The 13914-nt window shown below is 51.4% G+C and overlaps 2 protein-coding genes across 7 annotated transcripts in view; one reads left to right on the top strand and one right to left on the bottom strand.

Annotated features, from left to right (window-relative positions):
- The window catches only part of ATP6V0A4 (ATPase H+ transporting V0 subunit a4), a 62092-nt gene extending 60151 nt beyond the window's left edge, over positions 1-1941 (bottom strand). For 4 of the 6 annotated variants that reach the window (XM_037159262.2, XM_053656610.1, XM_053656608.1 and 1 more), the window contains exon 1: positions 1852-1941. The gene's annotated coding sequence lies outside the window, so the exon portion shown is untranslated. Of the gene's footprint in view, positions 1-1401; positions 1543-1851 lie in introns of those variants that run through there. The other 2 variants (XM_037159258.2, XM_053656607.1) reach the window with 2 other exon arrangements.
- TMEM213 (transmembrane protein 213) lies at positions 1929-6940 on the top strand. Its single transcript, XM_037159263.2, has 3 exons — positions 1929-2050; positions 5109-5180; positions 5970-6940. Exons 1-3 carry the CDS (start codon positions 1939-1941, stop codon positions 6137-6139), a joined length of 354 nt encoding a protein of 117 aa, XP_037015158.2. The 5' UTR covers positions 1929-1938; the 3' UTR covers positions 6140-6940.
- Positions 6941-13914: the final 6974 nt, after the last annotated feature.

Raw genomic sequence — 13914 nt, forward strand, 5'->3', positions numbered from 1 at the left:
GCCTTGTGGCCGCCGCTGCCCCGCAGCAGAAACCCCCGCCTGCGTCCCAAAGGCCTTTTCCCAGATTCCCTTGTATTGCTTTGGTCTCCTACATGCCTCACAATTCTGCTCCTCTTTATCCTCAGTCGTTCCCCTTATTCCAGTGCCCTTTTGGTCTGCTGGGATTTTTGCAATAGCTTCTTAGATCCCTCTGATTCTAGGCCTGGCCCCCGTGAATCTATCCTCTGAGCCCCTGAAATATAAAGGTGTCCACAAAATCCACATAGGGTGTCCCAACCACAGACAGAGTCTGGTCTCCTCTGTCCACCAGGCAGGAACATGACAATCTGCCTGGTCTAACCAGACACACAGCGGCCAACCCCCTGCTCCCAGGACGGTCATTACTACCCACCCCAGGGTCACATGTTCAGGCCCCGCCTGGTACATGACACATCTCACATTTCAGGTCGAAATGCCATCTCCACTTTCAAACAGTCTCCAAGTCCCCTAGTCTCCAACCCTCATCCATGAATCTCCCACTTGATGAGACCTCCTTGTGGCTTATTATTTGCGTCCTTATTCATTTGTCCACATGTCTTACTGGACCCAGCCACTGGAGGACAGGGACTGTGTGGCCTTACCCACCCGGGACCCCCGTTCCCCACCCCAAGGGCCCGGCACACAGCAGCTGCTCAGTAATTCCTGAATGTTCACCCAAGCGGTAGGTCCAAACTGGACTTCTGTTCACTGCCAGGAAACAAGCCTCCCTGTGGCACTTCTGCCCCCAGCCCCCAAGCCCAGGATTACAGGGCCACCACTGGTTTGTAGCTTTAGGCAAATTAGAAAAAAGGGGCTGCTCTAGGGCACCCGGGGGATGCCCCTTGTTCTGTGGTGAGTGCTTCCCTGAGGTGGGGGCTCAGGCAGATTTAGCGCCTCCCTGTTCACTACCCCCTGTGGGCGACACCCACATGACATCTCTATTCTCTCGTCACTGCTCGGTCACTGCACTGCTCGGTCACTGCTGGACTGTGACTAGGGGAGGCAGCGACCGTGTTGTGGCCGTCTTTGAGTCCCAGATGCCCAGGGTCTGACCCTTCACACCCCCAGCGGATATCCAGGAAACGCTTTAGACTGAAGGCAAAGCTCCAATCAAGCTTCCCCTCCGTCCCCAACCTTTGCAGAGCCTCCCACCGGCCCCCAGATCGGTTCAAACTCCCCAGCCCGGTGCCCCAGATGCTCAACCTCTCCATTTACCTCCCCACCTCCTCGTGCTCAGAGGCTCACACCTACCCCGGCACAGTGGGCTCCTGAGCATCTCTCTCCTCTGGGCCCTCACTCCCCTGTCCCTCTGCCTACAACGCCATCTTCTCTTCTCTGCTCGTCAGAACTCTACCCATCCTCAAGACCCAACTCAAACAGCACCTTCTTCTTGAAGCATCCCACCCACGACGTGGCCTCTTGCTGCTGAGATGGAGCACATTTTGTCCTTCCCAAGTCATCCCTGGAACAGAGCTCTGTGTTTGAATGGTGTGTTTGTAACGAGAGTGTTTTGAGGGCAGCGACTCCCAGACTTTCGTTCACAGCACATAGTAAGTGCACAGTAAATACGGGCTACACGGGATAGGGGATCCAGCACCACACCCACACACGGCTGCAGACTCACGCTCACAGAGCACACACCTCCTCTCCTCCTCTTTTTTCTCCGTTCTGCAAAAGGTGAGCTCAGGGAAGAGCTGCATACATCGCCCCTCCCTTCCCGCCCCCAGCCAACGGAGTTTGGCTTTCCTTCTCAAGGGGTAAGAACAAGGAGTGACAGCCGACCTTCCTTTGCTCCACCCCCTCCCTTTTCCCCAAAACAGAGGAGAAATTCACCTCCGTCTGCCAGGTTGGTTTCCAGCTCCTGCGGGACAGGACACAGGCAGGCACGTGGCGCCCGGCACTCAGCACACCTCCACGGAGATGGTGCAGACACAAGCCTCCCTCTCCAGCACGGAGCACCTCACCTCTGCGCCCCCCGCCGCCCTGGTCCTCAGCCTGGTCCTCGTCTCCTTCCACTCGGCTTGCTTGGCAGGTGGAACTGTGAGCTTTATTCTTGGCCACGAAGGGAAGGAGAAGGGAGGGGGGCGGGGGAAGGGAAGGAGGAGGATTCCTTGGCTAGGGTTGGTCTGCACAGAGAGGAAACGATCCTTTCTCATCTGAAGGATTAGGCAGGGGGTGAGTGGGGTGGGGGGTGTCTCATCTTTACTCCTGTTGTCCTTTGCCACCAAGAAAGAGGAGCAATGTACAGAGCCTCTCCCATCAGGGGACCGAATCAGCCTAAAATGACAACTTTTGGGTGCTGTTTCTCAGTGGTGCTCCAACTGCTGAGCTCTGCAACGCTCCCCCTGAACCCCCTCCCCTCCCCTCGGGCCCTCTGACCCCCCCTTGAACCCTGTGCTTTCTTTGCAACTCTCACAAAACCTTAATGCATGAAAGCTGCCACACACTGTCCATCATTCTCCTGTCCCCCCGGGACATGGGAGGTGTGGGGTTATTGCCTTGTGCAGGCTGGAGGCGTTGAGGCCACCCCATCAGGCTCTCCCAGGCTGGACTCTGAACCTCAGGCAGAGAGACCTCCCTTACCCTCCCATGCTCCTGACTCTGGCTTTGGTCTTGCTCCTCAGCTCCCCTGAGAACACGGTCTGCCCTGCTCCCTGACTCCGTCTCTGCTACTGCGGGGGTTCAAAGAGCACGAGCTCTCAAAGCCAGGGAGGCTCCGCGCTGGCTCACACCACCTCCTGGCTGCGTGGCCTTGAGCAAATTCCTGACCCTTTCTGTGCCTGGGTTTCCTTACTTATAACATGGGGATAATCTCGTGCTTGTACATAAGGCTGTTGAAATACGATGACTGCAGATAAATCCCTCTGAATAAATGAGATCACGGTAATCACTTGATAAATGTTAGCATATTCATTTGTCCAGTATAACTCCTTCCACTGTAACTCCTTCCAGTGTAACTCCTTCCAGTGCCTTGCTCAGGAGGATACAGCCTCAAAAAAATCTTGACAAATTTTAAAAAATCAACATCATTACAAGTGTAACTGAATAGTTGGGTCTTCCTAGCAGTGTTTACTTTGGAAGTGACCCCAAACAGGATCGGTCCCCGGCTGGCTCTGCTTAGGGGGGGGCGATATTTAAATTCTGAGGAACTTCTAACTAGGCGAATCAGTTTGAACTATATGAAATTGCTGAATTTCACCAAATGCTAGCATCAGACTGACTAGGTTTTTTCCACTCACTTGCTCTAGACGGGAACCAGTTCCATTCCGGGGGAGAGGGGAGGTGAAAGTCAGGGCCAAGAGAAGTAACGTAGGTTAGAAGGGCCATTAAAATGTTGAGGAATCCATTTCTCCAAAACAAACAAAGACCCAGCTCTAAGCCATTTAGCTGTAAATAATTTACAGTCACATCAGATTACATCGAGGTAATGATCACACTTTCGGCCGCACACTGAAGTACCTCGGGGTGGGGGGCCTGCAATCAGTCTGAGCAGCAATTCTGTGGCTTTGGCTGTTGAAAGCAGTTTCCTCCTGACTCGTCCTGCTCCGTGACACCAAGCTCCTTTGAAGGACACGCTGACCTGGAGTAAACGGAGCCTTGAGAATTTCCAAACCCACTTCTTTTTTGGCATTTCTAAGAAGCTCGAACCACAATACAGGTTCCAGAAAGGGTCTTCAACATTGGTCTCTTGGTCTTCATCCACCTAGACTACTGGAAGAGGGGAGGGGGAGGGGGGACTGACGGAAAGGAGGTCACGTGTTCTACCTGGATTAGCACTAACAGGATTGTTTGCTAATAATGGAAATCCTGCATCTCTGTGCTGAGCTTCTAGTGCAGCAATCACCAGCCACACACGGTGACTGAGCGCTAGAAATGGAGCTAATCTGACTGAGAAACTGGATTTTTAATTTAATTATTAGAATGAACTTAGCCACCAGCGGCCGTCCTATGAAGCAGAGCGGATGTGGGTCATCTCTCCTCTTGCTCTGTTGGGGGGGCGGTGAGCCCTGGCTTTTATTCCTTTTCGTCCTGTACCCATCTTGTCTCCCAAACACTGGCACAGCCTTCAGAACTACTGCTGATGTTTCCTTGATCACTGCGTTCCGTGATTCTTGATCACAGGACATTCTTTTTTCTTTTTCTGGATTTAATCTTCATTGTATTTTTTTTCCCCAAAAAACCATTTAGAAGGGACATTCTAAGTGCTGCATATTCTATCAACCTCTAGACTTCCTCGTATGGTCATTTTTTTTAATAACCATCTTCCTGAGTAAACCATTTATCTTTGTCAGTAATGAAGAATCAAGGTCAGATTCCAATGTCTACTTGTTCAAGGTTTTGAAGGGAACTGAAGATAGTTCTGAAAAGGCATTCCAGACTTTTAAATGACTGTGTTCCTATATACTAGGAAATCCATTTTCTGTGTGTATTCATCTATCTGCACAGAAGGCAGCTAAAATAGTGTTTGGAAAGCTGCACATAGCAGGCCCTCGGTAACTGAAGGTCAATGCCGAGAGGAGACAAAGCATCTCTGCATGGGAACAGACCATGCTAGGAAAAGGGAGCACAGAGTCTGCTCAGGCCGCCAGAACAGACCACCACTCCCTGGGTGGCCCGAGCAGCAGGGGATCCATTTCCTCCCAGTTCCGGAGGCTCAGTTGAGAGCAGGGCTGGTCTCTCCTGCAGCCTCTCTCCTGGAGTTGCGGGTGGCCACCTTCTCCCTGCGTCCTCACGTGGTTTTTCCTCTGCCAGTGCGTCCCTGGTGTCTTCCTTGTCTGAGAAGGACGCCAGTCATATTGGACCGGGGCTGGCACATATGGCCCCATCTCACTTTATAATTCCCTCTTTAAAAATTGTTTTCTGCACACAGTCGTTACTGGGAGGGTTAGGACTTCAACATCTGAATGCTGGGGGCAGGGACACAATTCCGTCTATAACAGGGGGTGAGCTTTGCTTCGTGAAGCCCAGACTGGAACGTCTATAATACTTTCACAATACTCACTACTGATTTACAAAAAAAAGATTCCAAACTCCATGCCTGGGAAGGGCTTTTCCTACTACCTGAGACTTTTCTCTGTCTTTTCTTCCAGAAGCAAGCAGTGGCAACAGCTCCAGCTTGGCCGACCACCACCCGGATGCCGAGACTCTGGAGCAGTGCCACAGTAAGCTCCTGCCGAGGGACCTCCCTGCAGAGCTGGCCCGGGGCTGGGCGGGAAACTGTTCCCCAACTCTGTTCACACCACATGGGGTGGCTGAGCGCCGGCCTGGCCTTCCCGTGCGCTGGTGTGGTTTGCTCCCGCCTCCAGAACTGCTCACGGAGTACGTCTAAAAAGCCGTCTTGACCTTGGCCAACATGGAGGCCCACCACCTTTGGTGCAGATGGCTTTAAAGACCCATCCCCGTGACAGATGCTAAGTTGCCCTTAGCTCAAAGGCTTGCAGAAGTTCAACAGTGGGAAGACCACAAAACCCAGCTAGTCCCCTTTCTGCCCAAGGCCGGAGCTTTACTGTCCTTCCTTTTGCATGTTTCTGTTCTTCCTCTACTTGAACACTTCCACCCATGAGGGGGCTGGCACTTCATACAGCAACCACTATTACACGTGTCTAATCGACAGCAAGTTTTGCTGCGTACTGCGTCTGGCTTCCTTTATTCTGTCCTCACTGAATGACCGAATGTGTTCACTTAGGGAGCAGAATAGCAGGCCAGAATGTGTAGAGGTTAAGAACATGGCTTTGGAGTCCTGCACCCTGGGATTTGGGTCCTAGTTCTGCCGTCCCGTGATCCTGGGCAAGTGACAGCCTCAGATCCTTCACGTAAAATGGGAATCGTAACTGTACCTATCACTTTGCAAGGCACAAATAAGGTAGCATGTGTAGGGCATTTAGCATAGCACAGGACGTGCCTTAGTAAAGCTAAACTATGATATTATTATTATTATTATTGTCCCCCAGACGTGGACTTCTGCCAGCAAGCCTCCCGCTGTTGCCACATTGGCGTGGATGAGTACGGCTGGATCGCGGCCGCCGTTGGCTGGAGTCTCTGGTTCCTCACCCTCATCCTGCTCTGCGTGGACAAACTGATGAAGCTCACTCCAGAGGAGCCCAAGGACTTGCCGGCATGAGCTGCAGAATCAGCCGCAAGAAGGCCAACCCCCACCCCACCACGGCTAACAGCAGGCACAGAATAGCACCAATGAGGTCTCTGGTAACGTCATTTTCACCTTTAAACATCAGTTACTTTCACAAAGGAAGAAAGGGTACCCCGTACAAGGAAAGGCCAGTGCTGCTAAATTTCTAAAGGGACGTGGGCTCATCTGAGCCCCAATCATCTCCTTTCTCAAGAGTCGCTGTGGGAGTGGCTTCCGTTTTAACCATCACCTCCCTCTGGGCTCCAAGGGGGCCTCACAGGAACCCCTGAGACCTGGTCTTTTAGTCGACACGATTGAAATAAAACTTGTAACCTTCTCACCGAACCCAGGCTGCTGTCATCTATCTGTCCCTCCTTTCAGTCAAGGGCATCACTGTCATTTCAAAATAAAAGGATCACCTTCGACATGCCCACTGTCCTCACTCCCATGTCCGATGCTTCTCTGGCTCTGTTCTTTCCTCAACTACACCTTCCGTGGCTGTCCTGGGCCATCCTCCCTGCCCGCGGCCTGGTTCCGGCCCTCACTACATCGTCCCCGTGTTATTGCAGGATATTTCCTTTCATCCTGCCTTCAAGATCTTCCTCCCCAGCTCGCCACTCCCCTGGGGCAACTGCCCCACAGCCTGGCACCAAGCCCTGCACATGCGTCCAACCACCCAACTCCCAGCACAGACGCGCAGGGCCGGCTCCACCGCTGGGTATGTTCCACGGCCCTGCAGCTCTCCAGCTCCGCCCCACCCCCACCCCACCGCGGCCCCACCTCCAGAATGAAGGCCACTGCCCCACGTCCAACACATAGGCTTGCTCTGCCTGGGGCACTCGGAGCTGGAGCTCTCAGCTGCTCTGCCCGGAGGTGCAGCCATCATGAACAGACTTCTTTCCACAATCAGTGAACGGAAACTTCGGGGGCACAGGGAGCTCCTCACAATGTGCAACCGGTGAACAAGTGAACACATGAGGCCCTGCCCCCGATGAACTTAGGACCATCATTCTGCATTCAGAACCTCCGTTTTTCTATAAATGGTTAAAATAACCGAACTTCCAAAGAAGCTGGTTGGTTTGATTCCTGTTCTCTCAGGGACTCAGCACCAGGACATGGCACACCAGGAACTGCGCCAGTGGGGCTGGAGTGGGGAGCGGGGCTCATCAGGAGGAGGAAAGGACCACATGCCTTTTTCTTTGCGAAGCAATACCAGCCCTTGGTTGGGAACCGCGTACTTGGATCGGATCGACTCTAATCAAAATACTAAAACGCAGGCGGCCTCTGAACCAGGAAGACACGTGCTGCAAAGATGGCAGATGACTCACAGAGCTGCCTGTCGCTCTGGCAGAAATTTGAAATGAATTTCCCTGACAATGGGAACTAAGGGGATCTCCTGGCTCACTCTGGAGAGACAGCCCGCGTCAGAATCTCCATTGTCAAATCAGTAAGGTGGGCGGATTGATCGTGCCTGAGTGTTAAGTAACCGGGTGAACAGAAGTGTCGGCATGATGCCTGGTGTGTGCTGGGGGCATAGACGTGAGTCTGCATCCCACTTTTTTAGGGGTTCAAGGAGTTTCCACAATATGCAGTTGCTTAATTCCTTAGCGGTCAGAAGATTTGGCGATGAGCATGCTTTTGATTTCCTATCTGGCAACATTTTTTAAACAAAACAGTGTGACATAGCAGGAAGAACACTAACTCCAAAAAGCATAAGAAAGAGGCAAATTAAGGTCTATTTCTGGCCAATGAGAACAGAAACACGCCACTGCCTTGCTGAGCATCAGTCCTCTCGGTGAAAAACGTAAGACTGGGCCCAAGCAGTGGTTACAAACCGGCGGGGCTGTCGGAGGCCCTGCGCCGAGGGGCGAGCAGGAGGCCCGTCCGGGGCTCTGACCCCCCTCATGTATCAGGCTCTGGCGGGAAGACTGAATCTGCTGCTTTAAAAAGTGGAGAGTCAGAGCACCAGTTGGTGTCTGAGATCTCCCCCAGTCTGGGGCAACGTGTATATATATTTTTTTTTTTTTTTTTTTTTTTGAGAGAGGGAGAGAGAAACATTGATTTGTTGTTCCACTTATTTACACATTCACTGGTTGATTCTTATACGTGCCCTGACCAAGGATCGAACCTGCAACCTTGGCATCTCAGAACGACACTCTAACCAACTGAGCTACCCAGTCGGGGCTAAACTCTTAGACTTCATGGAAGTGAATTTGGGGCAGATGCTGCCACTGTCACATGGAAATGCAGGTTTTCTGTGAATTGCTTTGCTTTCATCTGTCCAAGGGGAAAGCAGACCGAATCTAAACAATCGCTCTTTTCTTTGAATAAAGACAGACAGATGGATAAGACAGATGGATAATTTAAGGGCTATGCTTCCCAGATGCTGTGTCTCGAATTTGTTCTCAGCATGGAATCTAGTCCAGCAAAGCAAAGATTTGTCAATAAATGTAAAAAAAAAAAAAAGCCAAGTATCAACTTCCCAGCGTCTAAGAGCTTCCTGGCATAAAGTCACAGGACCCGTCAGCTGGTAGATGTACTTTTCATTTAAACTTGGCCTCTAGCAGTCACTGCAGTCCTCATAGTACATGACACTGTTCCAGAGATTTCTGCATCAAAATATCCGATGCAGAAATAGAATCATGAACACTAAGCTGTGGCATAATTACCTGATTTTAAAAAGCATCGTTTTAAAATCTATTCCTTTTTAAGTGCACGATCCCAAAGGACGAATAACCCAAATATAGAATTTTCTCCAAAGAATGGAACATACCACGCCAGATTAATCAAAAGTAAGTCTGAGGCTAGCTTGGGCCTCCTTTCTACAAAAATAAATGTAAGCATATTTTTTGAACTTAGAGAAATACCAATCTGGAAACGTTTTTGATGAACAGCTCTCTGTGTCTGAACCCTGGCACCCATTTTGAAGTCGCGGGTGTGACTCCATGGTCTCTGAGGATGGATTCACACCTATGATTCGGGCAGATGTGCTCTGTCCTCCCTGATGTCTACAACCAGCCTCAACGGGCTCCGGCCCATCCTTCACACTCCCTTCCAGCGTGACTTCTCTATTTATTACACGTGTAAGTCAAGTCACTCCTCTACCTAAAATCCCCCAGGGACTCCTCACAGTGGACAGAGTAAAATGCATACTAGCAATCTCTATACTAGGATGGCCCCTAAGACCTTCTATAATGCAATACCCAGCATTTCTCTAGCTTTATGTCTCGTATATCCTGCTAGCAAACCCAGATTTGAGTTAGTTCGGTTCCCTAAACAGTCCAGGCCGACTCTGTCCCCCATGTGTTCCTTCCTACTGTTCACGCAGCCTGGAACACGCCTTCCCATGATTTTCCGTGAACCAAGAGAAGCTTAAACTGCGAGTCCCCTTACTTGCATGCCCCGAACACGCCCATCTGGGCCTTCTACCTAATTCTGTAATTTTAAAGGAAGACCCTCTAATGGTATGCACTTTAGACCCCATAAACCTGGACTTGCCCTTGGTTTTACCCACCCACCTCCCCCAATTGGACTCATTTGGTTTACTGGGCTTGATCTTCCAAGTCAAGCTGTCCCCTCTTCCCTGGACAGACAGATACACACACACACACACAAATATACACACATGTGCACGCGTGCCCATCTCAGTGGCCTGTGCCCACCTCCAGGACAGCACTGTGACAAAGACTCTGTCTCTGAGCAAACTCTAGGCAGGCTCCTCTGAGCCACTTTTCTGCCAGCTTTCAACTCTGGCCTGTAGAACTATGGACTCTCAACACAAATGATTCTGAGAACCCCATCCCCATACATTAAAAGACTTAAATGCTGACATAGTTTCTAACAACTCAAGGCCATAACTCTAGGATGACCCCAGCCTCCCCTGAATCTGCCTGAATCAGCTCAAGGCTGCCAAAAAGCACTTACTATTTGTTCTAATCAATATGTGACTATAGGACCCTGACCACCCTCTCTTTAAGCATTAACTCAGAAGTGCTCACAAGTGTGAATCCTTCCCCTGTCCATTTGAGATGTCTGTCTCCATCCATCCATCCATCCATCCTGCAGCTCAGGACCTGAAAGCCACTCCTTTAAACTGTCGTGAGGAAGACGGCCTCCATTTCCCAGTGCCCATGGGGGATGCAAACCACAGCTCCGCGGATAGCCAGCGAGCAGGCCCAGCTGGCCTGCTCAGCACCCACACTGACCGACTCTACGACTTCTCACTCCCCTGACCCTCCTGAGCCCCTCCCGCCCCCACCTCACCCCTTTGCTGCTCTTGTAAAACAACCAGTCTTCGCTATACACACCACGGTCGAGTTCAGCTCACACAGGTCCCTCCTGTTTCCATAGTACATGACCAATTAAAATCTGTCCTTACCAATTTCCTGTCCAGTTCTACGTGTGACAACTGAGCACTTCGGACTGTTGTGTCTTTCTGCCTGTCTCGCTCACTGATCCCTCTGAAGGCAGGGCCTGTGTCTTTAACCTCTGGTTCCTTCCACCAGCATCTGGCATGCAGCAGAACTCAGTACATTTTCGAAGAATTAATGGATCGGAGCAGACCCAGGAACGCGGTCTGCACAAATCACCACAGTGAAGCAACGGAGCTCTGAAGTCAAGGGCGGAGGCTGCTGGGGAAACTTGGGGTTTCAAGATTTTAAAAAATTTCAATGATTATTTCTATAAGTTTAAAATTATACATATTTAAGACCTTTGTGGAAACGAGTAACTGGCAGATCTACTCAACAAGTTAATTCTATGATGAGAGACTGAATATACCAATGGACAAAGGCCAGACCAAACCTAAAAATACAACTTCGACCCACAATCTGTAGCAACCAGTTCGGGAGGCCAACCCACCACCCCTGGCAACTTGTCTAGGACGTCAAACTACTCTTTCTGCGGCAACCAGGCCAGAGAGCGCAACTACAACCTCGCTGCAATCAGCGCCAGGATTTGGTGAATAACTGACAGTGTAGCTCACTTCATTAATTTCTCTGCCCACTGCCAACTCAAGGCCAACCGGGGAAAGCCAACTACGTACCCTAAACCACTCCCTAGTGCCTGCCCACAGCGGCTGCTTGCCAAGAGCCTCCAGCCAGGGCCCACCTGACACCCTGAAGCCCGCCCCTTCTCCACCCGATAGCTTCCCCACACCCCCGGCTGCCTCGGAGTCTCTGCCAAACAGAAATGGTGGTCCTGACTCCGTCCCAACAGCAAGCTCAGAAAACTGAGCTTCCACTTGTCCTCGTTTGGGTGGGCTGTGTTTATTTCTACCACGGCGGTTTCTTGAACACTTCGCTGAAACGTGTGTCCTGTTCTTTGTACCCTGATAAAGACTGTCTTTTTTAACCTGGCAGATTCCTGCTTTCCGGTCAAACTGAGAGGAAGAGCTGAAAGGGGAATTCTGTGGGCTGAACCGTGTCCCCCCCTACTCCCTGCCCACACCCCTATATTGAAGCCCTAACCCCAGCACCTCAGAATGTGACATTATTTGGAAATAGAGTCATTGCAGATATAGTTAAGATGGGGCCACGCTGGAAGAGGGTGGCCCCTGATTAGACCTGTCCTTATATAAAGGGGACATTTGGACACAGCACACAGGGAGAACACCGTGAACATGACGGCAGAGCAGGTAATGTGTCTGCAAGCCAAGGACACCCACAGACGGCCAGCAGACCCCCAGCAGCTCAGGGATGGGCGTGGGAAGGTCACAGCCTCCCAGAGACCCAACCCTGAAGGCGCCCTGATCTCGGACTTCCAGCCTCCACCGCAGAGAGACAACACGTTCCTACTGGTCTTCGCCACCCAATTGGTGGTACGTTGTCACAGCAACGCTAGCAAACGAACACAAGGAGTGTCTGAAGAAAGAGCCGTTTCCACTTGAAACCAAGTGCCAGCAAGGTACGGACCTGACACGGAGGCAACGATATGAACAAGGCAGAAGGCAGCTTCCCATGGAAGTGCCAGCTGAGAGCGTGTGGAGTGACTCGCCCGCAGTGACAGGGTACGCCAGGTGGCCTCGCTGCACCTCCCTATGGCCCATCACGGCCCTCCTCCCTCACACCGCACACTAGTTGACCAAGGACAGGTCGGAGGGTGAGATGCTGCCTCGGGAGATGTGACGAGAGGTGACGGGTACCAGCCCCGGGTCACACACACCCTGTGCACCATGCAAAGGAATGGTTCCTGTCGCCACTTACCTGTGTGAGAGCTGGCGGCAGCAGGAACAGGGAAGGTGGCAATTCGGGCCTCTCTTACCAAGTCCTGGGCAGCAGGAAGCCCCCTTCTGATCAACCCCCCTAAAAAACCCACGCTCAGGCCCTGCCCGGTGTGGCACAATTGCCTGAGTGTCGTCCTGCAAATCAAAAGGTTGCGAGTTTGATTCCCAGTCAGGGCACGTGCCGGGGATGCAGGTTTGGTTCCTGGTCAGGGTGTATGGGAAAGGCAACCGATCAGTGTTTCTCTCACATCGATGTTTCTCTCCCTCTCTTTCCCTCTCCCTTCCCCTCTCTCTAGAACAAAGGAAAAATAAATAAAGAAAAAAAACCCTCACTCAGGGAATGTGCACACACACCGCCACCGTGTCCCCATGGTGCTCCGGGGTCCCTGACCATACTCCCCTCACACCCACCCGCTACCACCGGACAGTGCCCAGGAGGATTCTGTCCTTGCCTGGCTTTGATGGCTGGGAAGATGACCGAGGCCAACGCAGGGTGCCCTGGGTGCCCCTGAGAGGGGGCCGGGGCTGGGGGCCAAGCCTGCCTGCCGCCCACCGGGACTGGGAACGCCGTCCTAGAGCAGTTCTGATTGTTCATGACTCACTCAGTTTTCCCTGAGGGAGGGGCCTCTGAAAAAGCTGCGCAGAGGTGTCCTAAGGGCTGCTACACCCTGAGAAGAAAGAAGCAACACAGATGACGTAACACGGCTTCAGCGGCAGGGTTGGCGGGCACAAACCTCGCTACATAACTTCTTTGCAAGTGCGTTGTTTAAAAAAATAAATTGTATGGGAGAGAAAGGGCTCAAGTTTTTTTTTAAAAAAAAGCTTGATTACAAACAATAATCAATCGTGGCAAGACTGATAGAGTGCCACCAATGACTGGGCACAGCGTGACGGCAGGACCGCCCGCTAGTCGGCAATCGAGGGTGTGTGTGACTTCCACCTGCGAAGCAGCCCCTCCTCTTCCCCACAAAAGAGACGAGACCCAAAACTCGATGACCATGTTTCTTTTATGACATTCATTTCTATGGACAAGGAACAGGAGCTGAAATGCTCTTGTGGAGAGAAGCAAACACCTATCGTCATTGATCGAGCCTCCTCTCCCCAGTTTTGTACTGTTACACAAAAGCGATATATATGTATAAGTGATATATGAAGTACAGGGGATAATTAAAATGTATTTTGGAGATGCTTGAATCAAATATTCTTTTGAAAGCTGATTTACAAGCTATCAAGCCATGAAAAGGCATGGAGGACCCTTAAATGCATTTTACGAAGTACAGGAAGCCAATCTTAAAAGGCAATGTCCTGCCTGACTCCAAATGACATTCTGGAAAAGGTAAAGGTACGGAGACAGTGAAGAGATCTGTGGTGGGGCAGGAAGGGGCGCAGGGGACCGTTAGGGCAGTAAAACTCTGTGTGACATAATAATGGGGGACACACGTCACTCACTTGACAGGTGTCAGAAACCACAGCCTGAATTCCACCCCCCTTTTCTGCACATCTCTGCACAGGGTGCAGTCCCTCACAGCTCTCAGCCCTTGTCCCT

The sequence above is a fragment of the Artibeus jamaicensis genome, unplaced genomic scaffold (assembly GCF_021234435.1).
Source record: "Artibeus jamaicensis isolate MK-2021 breed Jamaican fruit bat unplaced genomic scaffold, CSHL_Jam_final scaffold_2172, whole genome shotgun sequence".
Taxonomy (NCBI): domain Eukaryota; kingdom Metazoa; phylum Chordata; class Mammalia; order Chiroptera; family Phyllostomidae; genus Artibeus; species Artibeus jamaicensis.

Excerpts from the sequence above, each read along its gene's own strand:
- TMEM213 (XM_037159263.2), top strand. The coding sequence starts at position 1,939 with ATGGTGCAGACACAAGCCTCCCTCTCCAGCACGGAGCACCTCACCTCT. Across the intron at positions 2,051-5,108 it reads CCACTCGGCTTGCTTGGCAG|AAGCAAGCAGTGGCAACAGC; the intron begins GTGGAACTGTGA and ends CTTTTCTTCCAG. Across the intron at positions 5,181-5,969 it reads GACTCTGGAGCAGTGCCACA|ACGTGGACTTCTGCCAGCAA; the intron begins GTAAGCTCCTGC and ends ATTGTCCCCCAG.